This window comes from Neoarius graeffei, chromosome 5 (genome assembly GCF_027579695.1).
Source record: "Neoarius graeffei isolate fNeoGra1 chromosome 5, fNeoGra1.pri, whole genome shotgun sequence".
Lineage (NCBI taxonomy): Eukaryota > Metazoa > Chordata > Actinopteri > Siluriformes > Ariidae > Neoarius > Neoarius graeffei.
Genome location: NC_083573.1, coordinates 2,383,867 through 2,405,062, shown reverse-complemented (window position 1 = coordinate 2,405,062; position 21,196 = coordinate 2,383,867). Strand labels below are relative to the sequence as shown.

The window sequence follows — 21,196 nt, the reverse complement described above, 5'->3', positions numbered from 1 at the left end:
TAATTTTAAAACTTTTCCCACCTTTAATGTGACCTATAACCTGTACAATTCAATTGAAAAACAAACAAATCTGTTTGGGGAAAAACATAAAAAATAAAAAACATACAATAAGCTGGTTGCATAAGTGTTCACCGGCTGTCAGAACTGATGAAGGCAGAAAATCAAGAGAATCTGAGCTGCTTGTGTGACCTGACTGAATGCAACTGCGGTTAAATTTCCCCAAAATATTACATTCCAGACATTTAGCAGATGCTTTTATCAAGAGTGACATACAACAAGTGTAAAAATCAAGCACAAGAAGTACTAAACTTCAAGACAAGAAAGTTCGAGTGCCAACTGAACAAGTGACTTTGTTACTTTAACAGAATATTACACTATCAGCAAACAGCCAAGGAAAACAAGCCAACCATACAAATGAACTCACAAAGTACAACTAAATTGAGAAAAATAAAACCCCATCGGCTTACACCAAGTTATTATGAGCAGGCGAGACAGTACACAGCCTGGGCTGGTTGGTCAAGGCAGCTACAGTATGTGATTACACAGTGGGCAGGGAAGCAGGGGAGAGGTGCAGCCTGAAGAAGTGGATCTTCAGTTTGTGCTTGAAGGTGGTCAGGGAGTCGGCAGTTCTGACCTCAATGGGAAGGTCATTCCACCAATGGGGAACCAGGACAGACAGCAGTCTAGAGCAGGCTGGGCAGGAACGGAGAGGAGAAGGGGCCAGACGACCAGTAGTTGTGGAATGTAAGGATCTCACTGGCGTGTAGGGGTGGATCAGCCTCTGGAGGAATGCTGGACCTGACCCCTTAACTGCCTGGTAAGCAAGCACCAACATCTTAAATTTGATGCGAACTGCGATGGGCAGCCAATGAAGGGCGGCAAGCAAGAGGGGTGACATGGGAGGAACCAGGAAGGTTGTAGACCAAGTGGGCTGCAGCATTCTGGATGAGCTGCAGGGGTCTGGTGGCAGATACTGGGAAGCCAGCAAGGAGAGAGTTGCAGTAGTCCAAGCGGTGCTTGGACCAGGAGCTGAGTAGAGTAGAGTAGGTGGTGAGGAAGGGGCAGATCTTTTGGATGTTGTAAAGGAGAAATCTACGTCTGGGTCACTGCAGTGATGTTCACCGAAAAGGAGACTGTCGAACACCACCCCAAGGTCCTTTGTGCTGGGTGAAGGTGACTGATGTCCCACAGGGAGATGTCAAAACCACTGTGCTAATTTTTTACAGTTGCATTTGGAATATTTTCCACTCAACACGTCGTAAAGCTCCTCTTATTCACTCACTCACAACACTGTTTTTGTCCTCCATGTTTTTCTGTTGCTTGTCCACCAAATTGTGACTTGATTGGTTGAGAGGTTAAAAAAATTGCATCCTATCACTCAGTGTTTTTCTAAGAGACATTATACTTCAACTTGGAAGCTTGTAAAGTACAGATGACACTTTTTTTTTTTTTTTAAGTGGATACATTCTGATAACCAGCCACTTCCTGTTGGATCACCTACAAAACATGAGAGAAAAATTCTTCTTGTGAAAGCAGCCTAGTCAGGTCTGTTGGGATTCTGTATCCATTTTCCTGGAGAAGTTAGATTCCATGGTTTTGGGGAGTGAGCCACTTTTCCTCTGGAGGACAAAGATGGAGACATTCAGTGTGTGTATTGTCGATTTCACAATCCATTTATCAGGAGCTGTACCTCATTTTTTCCTTCTATGTATGGCTTCATTCTTTTCCTTCTTGGAGCACCCTAATGGGGCATGGAACCTTGAAGGTTTTTGATTTCATTGATTCACTTGCAGGTCTGCTCTGGGGATGTTTCATTTCTGTTTCCATTCAGCCATTTTTTTTTGAGAGGACAGGGACTTGATGGACCTCACGCACCTTCACTTCTTCTGTTTATCATTTTATTTCATGTGACTGGAAGGTGACATGTTCATCCACCCGATGATCATTTCAATGTTAGCATCAAACCCAAATCAAGGATGGACTGGCTATTCTATGTCTCACATAACCACACTGAAGGATTGTGATTGAAAATTTTCTCTGATAATTTATAAAGCAAGCAATCAAACAGGACTGATGAAAATATTATCGGATGATTTTCCTTTTCAATCATTTGTACGTAACGTATAAAAGATCCTCTCGTGCATCACATCCATTTTGTATGTTTTGGGGTTGGTTTGTTTGGTTGTTCAGTGTTCTGCATGTTTGGACTCCTCCTCAGCCCTTTTCTTCAGCTCTTTCAGTTTCTTCAATATTTCTGGACGTCGAGTTTCTTTTGCTTCCTGAATCAGGAAGTCCAGATCCTGAAGTGTGGACACAGCATCAGTCTTTAAGGCGATCTTTTTCAGGAAGTGCATACACTGATGACATTCATCCACCAGTCTGGTTATTTCTTTTTCTTGTTCTGCCATTTCTTTCTCAAGCTGGGTTATGCATCTCTTTTTCTCCTCAGACTCTGTCTCGTATTTCTTTTTCAGATCTTCCTGAATCTTCTTGACCTTCCTTGTTTTCCTCACATAGATTTTCGCTTCTTTAACATGGACAGTGTAGTCACACCTTCCAGTACACACTGTGCACTTGCCCTTTGACATGGCTCTACACCATGAAAGATCTCTGGCCCACCGGCATCCTGGGTAATGACAGTTCTCCTCACACACACTGCAGCAAGTCGCCTCTTTGCTCGAACTTGTTGACGGGTCAATTGGTACTTTTTCTTTGTAGACTTCATCCATTTCATATTCAAAGTTAACAGTTTTCCTTTTCTCTTCATGCTGCTGCAGAGCTTCATTTACCTGATCAAGCTTCATTTTCTTGAGCTGCATTGCTTTGACTTGTTTCCTTAAACTGCTGATGTGGTCTACTCGTTGCCTGCAATATGTCAGCACGTTTTCCGTATTTTTCCAACTCACAGGTTTGCTCCCATTTAGAAAACGCAAAAATTTCTTCATGCTTGTGTTGAAGAGATTCCATGCTGCCTGAAAACCCTGTAACAGTTGTTCATTTTCGTTTTTACGGTCATATTTCGCATAAAAGTTTTCACAGTGGTAGTTGTCAAACCTGAAATGCACAGGCTCCTCCTCATCAGTCTGAGCACATGGGATTTTGGCATCTTTAATGGCCTTTAAGGAATTTGTAGACTTTGTTGGGGCGCGTGTGATGAACACAACCAAGTTTTTCTTCACATCGTTGCCAAACAATGAGAGAACGGCATTAAAAACATTGTGCTGTTTTTCAGTGAGTCGAACAGTGCTTGATGACACCACAAGGCACACTGCATCAATTTCATGAACCCAGTTGCTGGAATGAAATAACTCAAATAAACCATCAGAAACTTTTAAATCCTCCTTTCTACCTTCCGTTTTTCCAAATCCAGGCGTGTCGATGACGGTCAGAGAGAACGGGCTGTGTTCAGTAAAGATGTCATACACTGTGACTACATTTGTCTGAGAATCACTTTGGTCCGTTTTTGTCTCGATGATTTCAAACCAAATTCTGTCTGTACTGTCCACACCCAGCATATAGTTGACCATGGCATTGACGAGAGTCGACTTCCCCACTCCCGTTTCTCCAACCATGATTATGGTTTTATGAGGTTTGCTCTCATCTTTTTCTCCGAATCCCACTTTCTTCAGTCTTTCACCATCAAGAAGAATCCACGGGTTTAGTATATATCTCGTGAGGAATCCGTTTCGGCTATTCTTCATATATTTACGTTGTTGTTCCTTTCTTGAGGAGCTCCTAAAATTAGGTCATGTATAGTGCATTAATTTCAAGTTAATTATTAAAGCTCATCATAGACAGATAAAAATGGTACAGATATCATTAATTATCTACAACTGAAACAAACACACACAATCTTGAAAAAAAAAAAAAAAAGACACTTTTGGATATGAAGTAAACGTTTTGGGAACACATTTCTCTTGTTTGAATTCAACATTAGAGTTTTTGTTTGCTTGCCTGCTTTTTTGATTAAAGACTGAAGCTATAATGGGGATAATGTAGTTCTGTCAGATGGAACCTTACCGAGAGAAATGTTGACCATCTTCCATGACTGCTTGTGCTATACAAGTGTCTAAATGCAAGGAAAGAGAAAAAACATTTTGACCGATCAGTTATTGGTACAGTTACAGGTAAAATAATAAAACATGCACAGTGGGACCGCCACATCCACAGGGGACACATCCCAAGACCTAACATAGATAGTCAAAACCGCAGACAGGAGTGAACCACGTATACATCTATTTCATGTACATCTATACCTATGATGAAGTTTAATTTATAAGTTACACACAGTGACATTAACAGTAACTAATAATAAAACAGCTACTACAATATACCCAAATAAAAGTGAAGTGAACATGGTCTGTTTATCTCTTGAATGGGATTCTGACATTTCCACTTAATATTTTTGGCCCGGGTTAAACCGCAGTTACAGAGTCAGCGCCTAACTATATGAAATACGATCGTAATGTGAGAACACTGGCACACTTCAGCACTTGCTTTACACATCACTGTTCCCAAATATTACTTTTTACCAAATGGTCAATGATCAATTTTGAGATTAACAGACTTGATCTTCAGCAATATGTTTTGAACATGGGATCAAAGAGATGAGAGAGTTGTATTCGTTGTCCAGGGCACCAGCCAGATTTCCCCCAGGAAAGCTTTCCAGGCTACTTTGGAGAATGTGGTAGACACTTCAGTGAATAACAAACTTAAATCACTCAACTGAAAAGGACTTCTGTGCACTGTGTGAGATCAGGGACATTAAGTCTGTTTGGACCATATTCAAGTCCTCAATCACAGAGGGCGCTACAAGAAGCTTCTGGCTGCCGGACTGGCTGGAGGTGCCCAGGGATGTGTTGGTGGACACCGGGGTAAGGGAAGCTATCAAATTAAAGAAGGAGGCTTTCTGAGTAATGAGACTCCTGATTCAACTGAGAGGTACAGAAGAGGCAGAAAAATGTTGCAGAAGCAGCTGCAAAATGTTATGGGATAGAGTTTTGGGAGGCCATGGAAAAAAAAAAAGACTTTTCGGTGGCCCAAAATATGCTCTGCCAAACCATTTGGTGCCTCAGGAAGAGGAGATGAGACCATGCGCAATCTTTGCTAAGCAAGTGCAGGAGGATGTTGACCTCTCCAAAGGATACCATTGTGAGATGGAAGGAGCACTTGGAGGAAACTCCTGAACCCACTGGATATGTCCTCTCTTCAGGAGACAGAAATCTTTGCTGTTTTGGAGTTCATCCTTGTGGGTGAGGTTGCTCTGGGGCTAAGAAACCTTCAAGGTTGAGGAGCAGATGAGATTCAGCAAGACATGCTGAAGGCAGTGGACAAGGTTGCTGTTGTGTGGATGACATGCCTCAATGTTTCATGAAGACTAGGGACAGTGTCTCTGGAAAGTTCTCTCTATTTTTTAAAAGGGGACCAGAGAAAGTGTTTCAGTTATTAGAGAAATACACTTCTCGGCACCTCAGGGAAAAGTCCATGCCTGGTTTCTGGAGACTCCATTCAAGAGCTGAGCCAAGTCTTGATGCATTCTATAAATCCCAAGATATTGCCCTTATGTCAATGATGCACAAGTACAGGCAATTTTCAACAAAAGACATCATACATACAGATGGCTTTTGTTTTTTTGTGGCTTGCACCACATTTTCTGAATAAAATCAAAGCCCAGCACTTTCAGTCCATGACCAAGAAAAGGGTGAAGGGTAAATATCAGTTATGGTGTTGATGAGGCAAACAGAGTATCAAAGGATCAGCAAAAGGCAGAGTCAAAACAAGCAGAACAAAGTCAGGAGCCAGAGGAACGAAATAGAGAATCAAGGCTTGGTCTAGACAGACAATATGTACTGCACATATACTTCAAGTCTGTGAGAGTTCAGCCCTCTTATAAGGGCGTACCGATTGCACTCTAATCTGGGACAGGTGCATGTAATTAGTCCGAGTGGCAGGCATAGATGAGAGCCAAGCTCAAGCGCACACAGGACATGTCAGAACCACCCCCCAAAGGGCTCCCTCCAGGAGCTAAAAACCTACTTGGTCGGCCCCAGGGATGAGGACCTGGCGCTGGACCAAGTCTGCATGAAGCTTCGCTCTGGCTCGGGGAAGACATGGCATGGGAACATGGGCTCAGGCAGAGGTTTGGGTCCTGGTTGGGCCTTGAATGAGGGCGAGGACAGAGGTGGAGGCTTTGGTTCAGGCTTGGACTCGTACTGGGTCGGGGATACAGGTGGAGGCTCAGGCATGGCTTCAGGCATGATTGTGGGCTGAGGCACTGACATGGACTCAGGAATTGACATGGGTTCAGACCTAGACAAGGGCTTGAGCCTAGGCATGGACCCTGACTTTGGCATAGGCATGGACTCCAGCATGGACATGGGCCTGAGCATGGGCATTGTCCCTGGCATCAGCATGGGCATAGATTCGAACATGGGCATGGACTCAGACATCAGCATGGGCATGCAGACCTAACAGTAAATGTAAAGGGGAATGCATGTTTATTTTTCATCTTTGTATTTCTAATAAAACTGAGGCTAATGTGTTTACAGATTTATTAAAATTGTACCTTGTCCTTCTAAGGAATGATCTTGTTGGTATCTGGTGTCTAGAAATAAATCAGATTTTTTTCCCCAAAGTCTCAGTTTCAGGAAAGGGAAAACATTATATTCAGGGCAAAGTAAGTCACAGGCACATTAAAAATTCAAGTATATAAAGTGAAGCATTTATGCATAATATATGTAGGCCTGTGTCAAGTGCAAACTTTTGGCTGACAATGAATTTTATCATAAGCATAATAGTATTGTAGTTGTGCACATATGTATGCGAAGAAACAGCTTTTTAACCATGTAAATAAGTTGTATTTCTTTTAAACTGTAAAAAAGTTGCAAAGAGAAGATGGCAGTGTCATAGTCGTGGCTATCCCTCGAAAGCGAGGATGATGTTCTCCTAGTTGTTGGCAGCTCGGTCTTGGTGGGTTCTCAGGTGGCTGAGGGGCCCAATCCTTGATTCACAGGATTTGTTGCAGATGCTGGTGGTGGGAAAATGCAGGCGGTCCGGATTTTGCGCACGTTCTTTCCTTTGCCTCCTCTTCTCCTTAATGTGGTTCATTCTCTGGTTTTGTGATGGTTGCTCTCCAGGTTTCTGGCCTGGTCTTCTCAGTTGTTCCAGTCAGTGCCGCAGCTTTTCAGGTTTTGTTTCAGCAAGTCCTTGTATTGTTTCTTTTGTCGTCTTCTGGACCACTTTCCTTCTCAGAGTTGGGAGAAGACCAATTTTGGAAGTTGGCTGTCCTCCATTCTGACAACGTCACCATCCCACCACAACTGGCTTTGGATGATGGACTCCATGCTCAGGAGTTTAACTTCAACCAAGATGCTGATGTTGGCATGGTAGTTCTCCCAGCCGATGCAAAGGACGCTCTTCAAGCAGTGTAGATGGAAATACTCAAGGGTCTTCAGGTGGCAGCGGTAGGTGGTCCAGGTTTCAGAGCCATACACAAGAGTTGGAATGATGACAGGTCTGTAAATGTGGACCTTCGTTTCGCCTCAGAGGTTTCGGTTTTGGAAGACATGAGGGCGCAGGCGGCCGAAAGCTATTCCAGCATATTTAAGTCGGTGTTGGATCTCATCATCAATGTTACTGTTTGAAGGCACATGGCAACCAAGGTACAGGAAGTGGTTCACATTCTCCAAAAGTTGTCCCTTCAGTTTCACAGTAGGGACTTTTGTGTTGAACTCATGGGGAGCAGGTTTGTACGAGACTTGCATTTTCTTCAGGTTGATGTGAAGACCGAGCTTGGTATAGGCATCATCGAAGGTTTTGAGGATTGTTTGAAGACCTCTCTCTATGAGAGATGACACGCCGTTGTCATCGGCAAACTGGAAGTCCAGAAGCGAAGTGGCCAACGTTTTGTTCTTGGCTCTCAGCTAACTAAGGTTGAAGAGCTTTCCATTGGTTCTGTACATGATGTCCATCCCTGGTGGTACTTTGTCCCTGAACAAGTGGATAAGGGTGGTGATGAAGACAGTAAACAAGGTTGGCATGGTGAGACAGCTTTGGTTCATTCAAGATTTGACCTTGAAGGTTGCGGTTTTTGTTCTGTTCATCAGGACCATGGCAGACATGTTGTCTTGAAGAAGTCTCAAGATCTTAATGAACAACTCAGGGCAGCCAATTCTGCCGAGGCTCTTCCACAAGAGTGGCTATGAGACACTGTTGAATGCTTTAGTGAGATCTACGAAAGCAAGATGCATTGCCTGGAGTTGTTCCCGATATTTTTCTTGCAGCTGACAAACTGTGAAAATCATGTCCATCCTCCCTCTCCAGTGGTCAAAAAGCCGCACTGCGTTTTAGGGAGAGTGCTTTCTGCAATGGGTTTCAGCTGGTAGTTGGTAATGCGAGCAAGGATCTTCTCTGTGATGGATAGCAAGGAAATTCCACGGTAGTTGCAGCAGTCAGACTTGTCTCCTTTCTGCTTGTAGATGGTAACAATCATCGAGTCTCCGAAGTCCATGGAGATGTTTGCTCAAGTCCAGATCTTGATAAGCTGGTGCAGCTCATGCCCAAGATAGCAGTGTAACATATATAAACACCGATTACTGAAGTATACGGAGATGTTGAACACATGGCTTTATTCACATCATCTCCAAGTGTGAGTAAAGGGCAAGTTATAATTAAACTAAAGAGTATTGTGATACATGACAAAAGAAACAGTTCATTGATCAAATCCTGAAATAATGTTCTGATAAAATGATGAGAATGTATTGAGAACTCACCTTCATAAACCTTTCAGAACTGTTGAGTTCATGATGACTAATTGCATATTTAAACTAAAACAAAAATAATCAGATAATATAATTGATCAACTCCAATAATAGTGAATCACAATTTGATTAATTGTAATAGTTCTTATACTGTATATTCTTATCCATCAAAACATTTGTTTCAACAGCAACTAAAAGCAGAAGTGTAATTTTATAAAATTTTAACACAACGTCTAAGCCTAAATAAATTTGATCAAGAAAAAAAAAACTGAAGCATCAAGAAATTCACTTAAAGGCAAATCTAAAAATATGACCTACCTTCTAATGCATCCCTGTACCTTTTCTCCTGTCCACCCAAAAAGAGAAAGAACTCAAATGAGTGAAAGCTGCCTGGATATAGAGCAGCACATAATTTACAGGAAATCAGTAAAGTTCTCTGCTGCATATCAACAAAGACATTGGCAGAGCATTTCCTGAGTATTGGTCTGTCTTCCTCTGTAGGCACCATTTTGTATGTTACAGTTTCCAGATATCAACCTGCAGTTTTACAAACCATTTCAACAGCCAATTACACATTTTCAGTTTTCAAAACCAATAAAGTCATTCCTGTTGTAGGGATGGATTGCCATGCCCGTAACCAGAGTAACCATTTATGAACACACCAATCCCTGTACTCGATGCCATGTTCCATCTCCGCCCATTCTTCTGACTCCCTGTAATGGTATTGGATACAGAGATGATACTGGATACCAAATACAGTGACGTCACGACTGTGCTTTAAACTCGTGGCAGAATCAAAAGTCTTTCTCTCTGGCGGTGGGTTTCCATGCGAAAAAGAGAAGCTGATGCATCGGTGCTATAGAAGGACAGGGAACAAAGAATGAGTTATTGATACCGGACCTTTAGCCAAAGTTCAATGTATTTGACCTTCGCAGAGTTGTAATAATAACTGAACCGGTTAGTTACTGCAGCCCACGAAGTATTTCAAAGAGAAAAGGCGACCAGATCCCTTTTCCCTTTCTCAGCATCGACGAGCTATAAACAAGATTCCTTCCAGATCATCGGACGCCCAACGGAACACCGAAGATCTTCAGCTGACAAGCTGTAAAGTGAAAGGAACAAAACGGTCTTCTCCCTGGACTTGCGCTCCGCACTGTCTTCGGATAACAGATGGCGCACTTTCAAGCAAGAGCGATCTCAAATAAGGCTGGCATCTGGGCAATTGTTAATCTTAGTTGTGGCTAGTTAATGTGAAGAGTGTTGTTCATTTGAATTCATTTATGGTTTAAATGTATGCATTTTGATTCACATGAAAGTCGGTCTTAGACCACGTATTGTTTGATTTACTTTGTTTACTATCTGTATTTAGTTAGACAGGCATGCAAACTGGTCAGGGGTGAAAAAGGTGAGAAGGATGCACGGGGACACGGCACGCGCGCAAAAGTACATTTCGTAGTCTACGTTACAAAAAAAATTGCAACCAGTGACATCTTGAATTTAATACAGTACAAAATAACTTTCCATAAACATGTCTTAAGTTACTGTTGAGTGGCCGGTAAACTGTACCATTTATTTGTCAGTGGCCGGTAAAGTTTGATATTTTGTGAAGTTAATTTTCACCCCTGTGTACAACACAGTGGGCTATTTACAAAAAGGTATATATTACTGCCTGTGCTATCTAACAGACCTACCCCAGAGGACACACCTGGCCAATCCCTGTCTGTCAATTTTCTTAAAGACATCACCTATGTGAAATCAGGGGCGGATCTAGAAAAATATTTATGGGGTGGCAAGAGGGGGGCAGGAATTTTTGAGGGGTGGCAACGTATTACAGACATGTATATATACTGAATTTAATCACAGTTTGACGACAAATAGTATGTACACACTACAAAAGGGCACAGGCTGCCATTTACAAACTCATACAGATAAACTTAATCTCATGCCTTTATTGTTCACGAAGAACACACATTCTCAGATGAGGTCTATACCGTTTCTGGACAGTTTTATACTGTATATGCAAAAGAACAGACACTAAAAAACAACAATAACAACACTGCTTCAAGTTCAGCATGATTTAAACCATTTACACCAGTGTCACATTTTATAGTTTTATTTTCTCACGCTTTGTAAAGGCTCACCAGTGAGCAGAACATGAACTTGTCATGCCTACAACAGCTGAATGCGGCGATTTCCATGTTGCTCAGCAAAACGCTTCACAAATTTATCAAGATCTAATGCTTTTGTGCGCTTTGATTCAATGCTGAGTACAGCCAAACTTGATAGTCTCTTTTCTGTCATAGTCGACCGCAAATAAGTCTTTATGAGCCTGAGAGATGAAAAACTTCGTTCACAGGATGCACTGCTCACAGGCAAGACAACCGCTATTTTACACAACCTGAACAACTCAAAAAAAAACATCATCATCTTGGTATGGGTCCAAAAACAGTGAACTCCATGAGAGTGGTAGGACTCTCCTGTTCCCCCTTTTTTCTGTCTAGTACTCTCCTCGTCTGATGTAACTCATGTTTAAGATCCTCAATATTTGAATCATAAGCTTCAGCCAATAGCAATGTTTTCCTTGACAGACGGTGAATCAATATTAACTTTTGTGGCCGACTTCACACAAAACTAATGTCAGACCTAGCTAACATTAGGCCAAAAAAAAAAAAAAGTGTGTTTCAGGTAACATGAAATACTAAAATAAGGTCGGTAGGTAGGAAATTTTTTTTCTTAATTTGTTTTATTTTGTTCGAAAAAATTAACACAAGTAAACATCTTACAAAATAGTATTTTGGCACAGAATCCTTTATACCACACATCATAATAAAATAAGTGTTTTAAATCTTTAAACGAATAAAAAAAATATCGCAAGAGTTCGAGTTATGATCTGCGGAAGCGTATTGCTGCCACACTCAAAAAAAAAATTGGCTTAGACTCAAGTAATTACGTGAAAAGATATTGTTAACAGAGTTATCACGTTTTTACAATATATTTATTATGTAATAACATCACGTAATTTCATGATATTTTCATGTGATAATGTGAAAACACCTTATCAAGAAATAACGTGAAAACATGGTTTAACGTCCTAGGCTCGGCTACTTCCATTAAAAGCAGACGGCCTCGCCTCGCCTACTGTAGAACTTGGGTCGAGCAAAAACACGGAGCAAAAACATGGCTGAATCCTGAATGACTCCTATTTGTATAAATAGGGGACTACATAGGCGGCAAAATGTCGTGTTTTTCCCTGCCATGGAAGTGCACTTGTATACTGAAGAGGAAGCAATTTGCATTACAGCCAGGAGGGCTGATAGAAGTGGCAAAACATTTTACTTTTTATCGTTTCTTTCACAACTTGAATGCGTTGAAACAAAAAATTATGACAAACTAACGCCACTTACACTAAAATATCGAGGGAAATTTGTAATAAAAACTTTACGGTTGGCAATTTCGACGCGGAAATTCTCGATCGGTCGGGTTACCGGAAACACACTTTTTTTTTTTGCCTTACATGTATAGTTAGCTAAATAACCTTCTCCAACCTGATTTTTATCCTCTCAAAATCAGCATCGCAACTATGCTAGCACTGTTCATTCATTATAATTTCATTTTTTGATAGATAGTTAATCAGCTTTTACCCCTTTCCTCCCGTGTCTCCTTTCCTCGCGACTCCTGGCTCCCTCGCTTCGCGCCTCTCAATTTTCCAAAACAACCAATCTCTGGCGTTATCTCGTGCTGCATTCACCGCAGTCAGACATTGGAAATTCGCGCACGTAAATGTCAAATTGGCCGTAATTTTTCTTTGAATTCGTCGCTGCCAACTGGGGTAGCAGCAGGGGTGGCAAGGCTTTCTTTTAGAGTGGCATATGCCACCCCGGTAGATCCGCCCATGGTTATTCACCCCCGAGCGCGCTGGAAACTGTTCCATTGGTATTCAGATTCAGTCGCGAGATGAGGTTGCCAGATCTCTCTATAAAAAGGTGACTTTGCGGTCTGAATCTGTGGAATATTCATAAGCGAGGACTGGCAACCAGCAGTGGGTTGTGCACCAGCTGATCAGAACTCCAATGGAAAAGAAGCGTGTTAGTTACTGTTTATCTTGATTGGCTGTAACCTTGTAAGTGAAATGTTTGGCAACAATAGCGTTGTAGCCTGCCTCCCCCCCCCCCCAAAAAAAAAATAACTCTTCGGATCTACACGATTCACACAAGTGACCTATTTTCGGACCAAAACGGCGAATTTCGCCGAAAGGTGAGGAGTTTGCATGTGTGTTAGATCGTGCATGCATTCTCTCTCTCTTTTAACTCCCTCCATTGTACTCCACTCCTCAACTTTGGGATTTCAGGAATTGCTCAGGGTTAAGTAGAAATTTGGGTTTAAGGCCTAGCCAAGACTAGTTTAAACTCCAGATTCCTTTGTTTCTTCTTTTTCGCGCACTCTCCCTGTGTTGACCATCCCCCTCTGGGTGTGGCCTGGCACAAGGCTCGCGCATTCCATACACACACACACACACACACACACACAAACATGTGGTTTCCCTATCACATTTTAACATCCACTCGCCCCTACACTGTAACAGTGGCATATAGCTTATTACTTCTGATCACCATTAGTGCCTTAATTATCATGAATATTACTGATTCTTATTTGTATATATTGTATCACCATTTATATGGAATTATTCCTTGGCTGCTATTGTTGCTATATCTGATCAGTATTAATTTGCTAATTCATGTCAGCTATTTCAATAAATGGTATCTTTGGAATAAACTGTGTCCTGTTTATTGCTACAACACCCACTGAATGCCAACATCTGCCAAATAAGTATTCTAATTGCCTTCGCCCATTTGGTTGTTATATGAATGTTATAGATCTAGAGTAAACATATTATATTAGAGCTACAATACCCAATAAACTATAGCAACATCACCACCAAGTTATTCCATTGATTTTAATAGTTTAGCTATAAACTATTAGACACTTGAATTAATGATTAATGAATTTATGAGACTGATTTGATAAGCCTATTGCAACTACACTGTTGACTTCAATGAAAGCCGTGTGTTTAATTCCTACATGCTTTCCTCTTAAGTTTCCAACAATGTAATGCCATTTGAGGGCAATAATAAAGAGACAAGGATGACAAGTAAATGTATAAAATAATCCATACTCCTGGAACTCCCAACTCTTCAAGCATTTTTCACCCTCTGTAAAATTCAGGCTTTCTGGTGCTAATGGTCCCAAATGCTTTTTAAATATATTTCAACTTTTTTGAATTTTTTGTGCAGGATGGTCAGCTGTTTACTCTGCCAGGCCCCAGTGGACTTGGATTATGGTCATGACAAGCATGATAAATCAGTTCCAAGATGGGTCCAGCCACCAGGATTTCTCCTGAATCGCCTTCTTGCATTGGAAATTAACTCCACAACAGTTTCAATTAATCTTTTTGTAAAGATGTGTGTAAAATGTCTGCATAAGCCTAAAATACTCACTTAAAATTTTGAAATTGAAAATTTCGAATTTACAAAAATTTTGAAACCACCAATTTTCTTCATATGCTCATGCATACATTGATAACTGGCTAGAAGAGCCTAGGTTGGGAAGAAGAGCCTTTGATGTGACTTCATTTAAAATGGACCTCAACTTGCAAGTTAATGGCCCACACACTATGAATTCAAGGCCTTCCACTGAGGTACGTCTGGGACACAGGATCTGGCATTGAAACTGCAATAAAGTGCCACTAACTCACTTTAACAGAGTCATGCCTCATAGCATTGCTCAAGCACTGACCTCATCTGCCTCCGCAGCCATTGGGAGTCTGTGTCATGGTTCCTCCTCTGCCTGTTTTGCCGTTGGGGACTTCAGATTACTTAAAGCATATATGCAGAGCCATGGCCTCACTTTTGTTAATAAATGCCTTGAGACCTCAAGAATGGCACAGGAATAGTTTTAAGCGTCAACAATAAATCTAATATCATAATTTTTATGATTAAAATGATTTACGTAGGTAGCGGTCTGAGTGAATGACCTTGATGTCTGTAACATCACAGCAGGAAGTCCATCGGTCTCATCGCCATTTCCGCTATACTAAAACACAGAGCTGACTGCAACTCCGTTTCTCCATTGTGAACTAATTTATCGCTATGCCACATAGATGCGTTGCTGGCCGGTACAGCAACACGACAGAAGGTGGATTTATGTTGCATTCATGGCCCAATAATTTTCAAACTGCAAAGATTTGGATGCGTTTTGCGAGAAGTTCACGGGCACATTGGGCGCCTACGAAGTGGTCTCTCCTCTGCTCTGCACATTTTACTGAAGACTTATATGAGACCTCTGATCTGTTGAGGAGCGTTGGCTATAAGCCCGGATTGAAAGAGGGTGCAGTACCAATAATTAAAGAAAACTACAAGAAAAGGAAAGTATTTATTGTATTTTAATTTTTTTTAAAAAGCAAAGTTCAATTGCACCAGTCCTCCCGGAGTGAGCCGAGGGTTGGTGCGAATACCCAGGATGGAACGGGACATGACATATCGCTCGGGCAGTGACCTCCCCACGGTTGTTGCTAAAACCGGTGATGTCCTGTTCCTTCCCGGGTTTTAGTAATTGCCTGAGCTGAGCAGTAATGGCGGAGTACTCCGTATGGACAAAATAGAGAATGAGTGGAGCAGCCATCTGATTTCTAAACTGGATATTGCTGCCATCTCGCCCTTACATAGAAGAAGTGAATGAACGGAGAACTGAATGAACAACTGAAAGTCAGATTGTTTCAAAACAATCGGCCACAAGGTCGGCCTTCCAGAAGTGAGAACACAAACGGGTAAACTCCGACTCTCATTTGGATAAAAAAAAAAAAAAAAAACACCAAAAACACCACAGTGTTTACCTGCATTTAGATTAATCCATGTAACTTGTATTGTGTGTTTAAGTTAGCGGTATAAGATTATTTAATTTGCTTCAGAATGTGATTGTCTCAGTTCATCTGATTATTTAATGAGCCTTTTACGTTTTATCAGTGAAAATGCATGCATGTACATGTCTGTTGCATAAGTTATAGCACCCATCCTGTTTTAATGAGAGTCAACCCACAGTCAATGAAGTCAAATCAGTCTTAGTTGAGCGAGTTGGTAACGGGATTTCTTACTTTCACCATAAATTTTTATTTATATGACTTTGGTCTATAGCTGTAAAAGGCCTCGGCTTTAAAACTGGTTCCCGCTGTGACGTCACGCACTCAGGGCTGGCTGGCTCAGCGGGGCGGCGCCAATCACAACTTTGCCGTCGATTTCAACTCTCAAAAATGTTTTTTTTTTTTTTATTCCCATTGATGCAGCATACAAGAGTCAAGGATAGAGATACTATCCACGCGGAAATTTATTTAAAAATTAAAAAATTCTGCCTATCTGCTTTAATGACATTTTCAAGCCCGTCAATGGCACAACAATAAACCTTTCTTAATCACTGCTCAGTAAAGGGTGGGAAGTCTTCAGACTGTCTCGCATTTCCTTTTCAGATCTTCATCTTCTTGACCCTCCTTTTCTTCACCACATCACTTTGCTTCTCTAGAACATGAGCAATGTCATCACACCTTCCAGTACACATTGTGCTCTTCCCTTTGGACAGGACACTACACCTTGAAAGATCTCTGTCTCACCAGCATCCTGGGGAATGGCGGTTCTCCTCCCACACTGCTGCAGGTTGCCTCTTTGCTTTGAAAATGCCACTACTTCTGTTGCTACCTTTTCTTTGTAAGGCTCATCCTCCATAACTTCCAAAGGTTTTTCCCTTTTCTTTCTCATGTTGTTGCAAAACTGCTTTCTTCAGTTCAAGCTCATTCTGTTTGAGGTCTGCCACTGTGATCCGTTCCTTTCTACTGGAAATGGATGCTGTCAGGGGTTTGTGTCTTTTCAGTCATCTTCAGGTTTCCATTCTGACTTTCATTTGTAAAAGCCAGAAAGTCCTTCATGGTGGTGTTTAACAGATCCCATGCTACCTTATCATCATCATCTAATATTTCATAATCGTCAGTCTTCCCAGTGAAATCTGAAACCTGAAATACGCAGGCTCCCATTTTTCAGTCTTTGTGCACACAGTTCTGGTCTGTTTGATGGTGTATTTGGGGCATGGGTGATGAAGACGATGCATTTCCCATGTCAAATTTGCCAAATAAGGAGAGAACAGATTTAAAAATGTACAGCTGTCGGTCATAGAGTCGAGTCGTGTCTGATGACAGACCACATTAATTTCACAAACTCCATCTTCAAATCGAAATAACTCGTGGAAACTTTCAGCAACATTCGTGTCCTCCTGCCCACCATCAGTGCTTCCAAATCCAGGGGTGTTGATGGTGGGCAGACAGAACAGGTTGTTTCCAGTAAACACATCATTCAAGTTTTATGTATTTATGAACACCTTGTCTATCAAATTTGGCAGGCTTTCACCATCATCAGTGTACAGGAGATTGCCTGTCAGGTTGGATCATGAGCATGTGCTTGTTGCCCTCTAGTGGATCTTTACTGAAATATGATTTCACTACCTGTATACTGGTCACTTAAAACTAGCCACCTGTGATGCCCGTTTATGTGATAAACCGACCTTAAAGTTCATTCAGATCATTCAGTTTTATTAGGAGAATAATGCAACTAAAATAACACATTTGATACTGCAGGCTTTGTACTTAAAGTTACTAAAGCCAAAAAAAAAAAAAAGTCAACAAAAATATTACATTTATTACAAAATGGAACCAATTAAATATTTAATCTGGAATTTTTTTTAAAGAAAATACATTTTTTCCAGTTATTTACAGACTCTGCTTCATTTATTAGGCTTTACAGGGTGATGGGCTTATTCTTGTTTTGATCCCTGCAAGAAATTTCATCATGATTTTTGGATGGAAAGCAAAACAAGACGAACGGCATGAGTCTATTATACAAACCCTGTTGCCAGAAAAGTTGGGTTATTTTTCAAAAATCTGATTTGTTAATTCACGTGAACCTTTATTTCACTGACAAAAGTACAAAGATTTTCAATAGTTTTCCTGAAAAAATATGAACAACTTGAGAATTTGGTGCCTGAAACATACTCAAAAAAAAAGTTGGGACAGAGACAAAAGACTGAAAAGTTTATCGGATATCCAAGTAACACCCTTTTGGAAGAGTCCATAATCAGCAGGTTAATTGGTCACATGATTGGGTTTAAAAGGAGCAGCACCAAAGGCTCAGTCTTTGCAAGCAGGGATGGGGCGTGGCTCATCACTTTGTGCCAAAATTCAGGGGAGAATTGTTCGTCAATTCACAAAGAATATTTCTCAGTGCAAGATTTTAGATCTTTCAAAATCTACAGTACATAACATTGTGAAAAGATTCAGGGAATTCGGAGACTTCTCAGTGTGTAAAGGGTGAGGTCAGAAACCACTGTTGAATGGGTGTGACCTTTGAGCCCTCAGGCAGTGCTGCCTGAGAAACCATCATGCTAATGTGACAAATATAGCCACATGGGCTCAGGAGGACTTCAGAAAACTGCTCTCACGTCACACAGTCCACTGCTGCATCCAGAAATGCAACCTGAAACCGTATTACACAAGGAGGAAGACATTCATCAATTCTATACAGAAACATCGGTGATTTCTCTGGGTTGGAACTCATCTCGGGATGGACCGAAAGACAGTGGAAAAGTGTGCTGTGGTCAGATGAATCACATTTCAGCTCGTTTTCAGGAAAACCGGATGTCAAGTTCTCAGTGCGAAAGGTGAACACGACCATCCAGTTTAACAGAGAAAAGTGTAAAAGCAGCATCTGTGATTGCATGGGTGAGGTTACGTGTGTGTGAAGGTACCAACAATATATTGGGGCACGTATAGGGATTTTAGAGAGACATTTATCAAGGCGACATGTTTTCCAGGAAGCTCATGCTTATTTGAGCAGAACAATGCCATGCCTTGTTCTGCACGGACTACAACAGTGTGGCTTCACAAACAGAGTGCATGCGCTTGACTGGCCTGCTGCCAGCCCAGATATGTCTCCTACTGAGAATGTATGGTGCATCATGAAGAGGAGAATCAGACAACGGTCAGCACGGACTGTTGAGCAGCTGAAGTCTTGCATCAAGCAAGAATGGACAAAAATTCCAATTGTGAAACTGCAACAATTCGTATCCTCAGATTCCATATGATTAAAAAGTGTTATTAAAGGAAAGTTGATGGAACACAACGGTAATAATGCCTTGGTCACAACTTTTTTTAAAATGTGTTCCAGGCATCAAATTCTAACTTTGTTTGTATTTACAAAATGCAATTAAGTCGATCAGTAAAACTACTGAAAATCTTTCCTTTGTACTTTTGTCAGTGAAATAAAGGTTCACAGGAATTAACAAAATCACAGATTTTTGCTTTGATTGCATTTTGGAAAATCTCAACTTTTCTGGAAATGGGGTGAGTAATTGCTTTTAATTTTAGAATATCTAATTCATAAAGCTCATTATTCAGCCCTTTTGTTGTTCAAATGGGTATTTGAGGCCTTAATTATCTTTCAAACATCTCCGCTTGTCCATCAATTAGGCAGAGACCAGTGATTTAGGGGGCCAAGACAACACACACAGACTGCTTTGTTGAAAAACTTCTCATTTGCCTGTAATTTCACACGAAATTCTGTTGTACAGGACCAGTTAAAAGTTTGGACACAGACTTTGTTTTTTTTTACTCTTCTCTAAACTGAGACAATGAGACTATGATGTCGATTGTTTATCAGATGAAAACTTACCCTCGAGTGCAATAACATGCCATGATTAGGATCTTGTTACAGGTATTAAAAAAAAAAAAAGGTTGGTTTTAGAATTAGAGAGAAAATATTCGTAGGGCAAAATAAATTATTAGATACAATTTAAAAAATTGTACAATTCATCAAATCAATCTCAGGAATCATTTCTGTTAATATTAGATAATGAGCAAGTATATTATCTTCTTGTATTTTAGTCCATGAGTATTTTATCATAATCCTGCACATACTATAAACAGCTTTTTAAACCACATGTAATTACATTTTACACTGTAGAAAATACGTACAACCAGATCCTACAAATAACTGCTTCATGCATTAATTCTATTAATTGAAGTACAGAGTTTGATGAATAAAAACAATGTGCATCAGATGACTATCGCCCACTATTTTCTTCTTGAGGACTCCTTTGTTTTCAGTTTTTTCTATCACCCCTGCCAAAAAAAAACGAAAAAAGAAAACCATTTTAAGCAGATCAAAAACATCTCACTTACCTTCTAATGCGTTGATATTGTTTCTTCTGTCAAGCCTGAATTGAGCAGCATCCTGCCTGTATTTATAGCAGCACCTGAGCTGCTGCCATCATGTGATTTACAGGAAATCTGTCTCACATCAGCAAACAGTGCGGTTTTCCTGAGTACAGTTTACCTTCATCAGTAGCTTTCTCCTTACAGCCCTGCCATGCACGCCATTTGTTGTTCAGTGTTCTGATGGTGGACTCAGGAACATTAACATGAATCAAATGTGAGCGAGATCTTTTGTTGTTTCTAAGTTACCCTGGGTTCTTTTGAGACCTTGCGGACTCTTACATGCCTTGCTCTTGGAGTGATTTTTGTTGGTCCCCTCCTGAGGAGGGGGACAGTGAGCTTGAATTTCCTCCATCTGTCTGACTGTGAACTGGTGGAGACCAAACTATTGAGAGATTGTTTTGTAAAGTTTTCCAGCTTGATGAGCAACAACTCTTTTTATGAAGTCCTCAGAAATCTTCACTTCTACCAATGACCAGAAACAGGTAGTACACTCATCTACGTGCCACATGCCACTCGTACTTTGAGAGGTCTTTGGCACACAGTTCCAGGAGGCACTCGATAGTCACCTCTTTCTTTTCAAAACCCATTTCAGGAAGGAGGTTCATTTTTCATCACCCTCATCTACCATCACAGACAGCACAGTGGTGTAGTGGTTAGCACCATCACCCCACAACAAGAAAGTTCTGGGTTTGAGCCCCGTGGCCGGCGAGGGCCTTTCTGTGCGGAGTTTGCATGTTCTCCCCGTGTCCGCATGGGTTTCCTCCGGGTGCTCCGGTTTCCCCCACAGTCCAAAGACATGCAGGTTAGGTTAACTGGTGACTCTAAATTGAGCGTAGGTGTGAATGTGTGTGTGAATGGTTGTTTGTCTCTGTGTATCAGCCCTGCGATGACCTGGTGACTTGTCCAGGGTGAACCCCGCCCCTCACCCATAGTCAGCTAGGATAGGCTCCAGCTCACCCGCGACCCTGCACAAGATAAGCGGTTTCAAATAATGGACGGATCTGCCATCACACTCTTTTAAATTAGATTTTGGAAACTGCAGCTGGACAAGATCCACAGGACCAAGCAATGGCCATATTTTCACGCCAGGTTAGAATCAGCAATTATCTCCAGGGCACAGTTGAAAAAAGTG

General features: G+C 41.2%; 1 protein-coding gene across 5 annotated transcripts; it reads right to left on the bottom strand.

The window, feature by feature from the left end:
- LOC132886371 (uncharacterized) lies at positions 1-20,095 on the bottom strand. 5 transcript variants are annotated; one of them, XM_060920952.1, is made up of 6 exons: positions 20,029-20,095; positions 9,078-9,105; positions 8,772-8,825; positions 6,566-6,604; positions 4,021-4,069; positions 1-3,735 (listed from the first exon to the last, which is right to left on the bottom strand). In XM_060920952.1, exons 5-6 carry the CDS (start codon positions 4,044-4,046, stop codon positions 2,187-2,189), a joined length of 1,575 nt encoding a protein of 524 aa, XP_060776935.1. In that variant the 5' UTR covers positions 4,047-4,069; positions 6,566-6,604; positions 8,772-8,825; positions 9,078-9,105; positions 20,029-20,095; the 3' UTR covers positions 1-2,186. The 5 variants fall into 5 exon arrangements, with proteins under 5 accessions (XP_060776935.1, XP_060776936.1, XP_060776934.1 ...); XM_060920953.1 differs by lacking the exon at positions 6,566-6,604 and adding an exon at positions 9,422-9,615 and having other exon boundaries at positions 20,029-20,043; XM_060920951.1 differs by lacking the exon at positions 6,566-6,604.
- Between the last annotated feature and the right edge of the window lie 1,101 nt (positions 20,096-21,196).

Coding starts and splice junctions, on each gene's coding strand:
- LOC132886371 (XM_060920950.1), bottom strand. CDS start 9,460: ATGGGCGGAGATGGAACATGGCATCGAGTACAGGGATTG. Junction 9,106..9,421: donor GGCATCGAGTACAGGGATTG/GTGTGTTCATAA, acceptor TTGGGTGGACAG/GAGAAAAGGTACAGGGATGC. Junction 4,070..9,077: donor GTACAGGGATGCATTAGAAG/GTAGGTCATATT, acceptor CCTTGCATTTAG/ACACTTGTATAGCACAAGCA.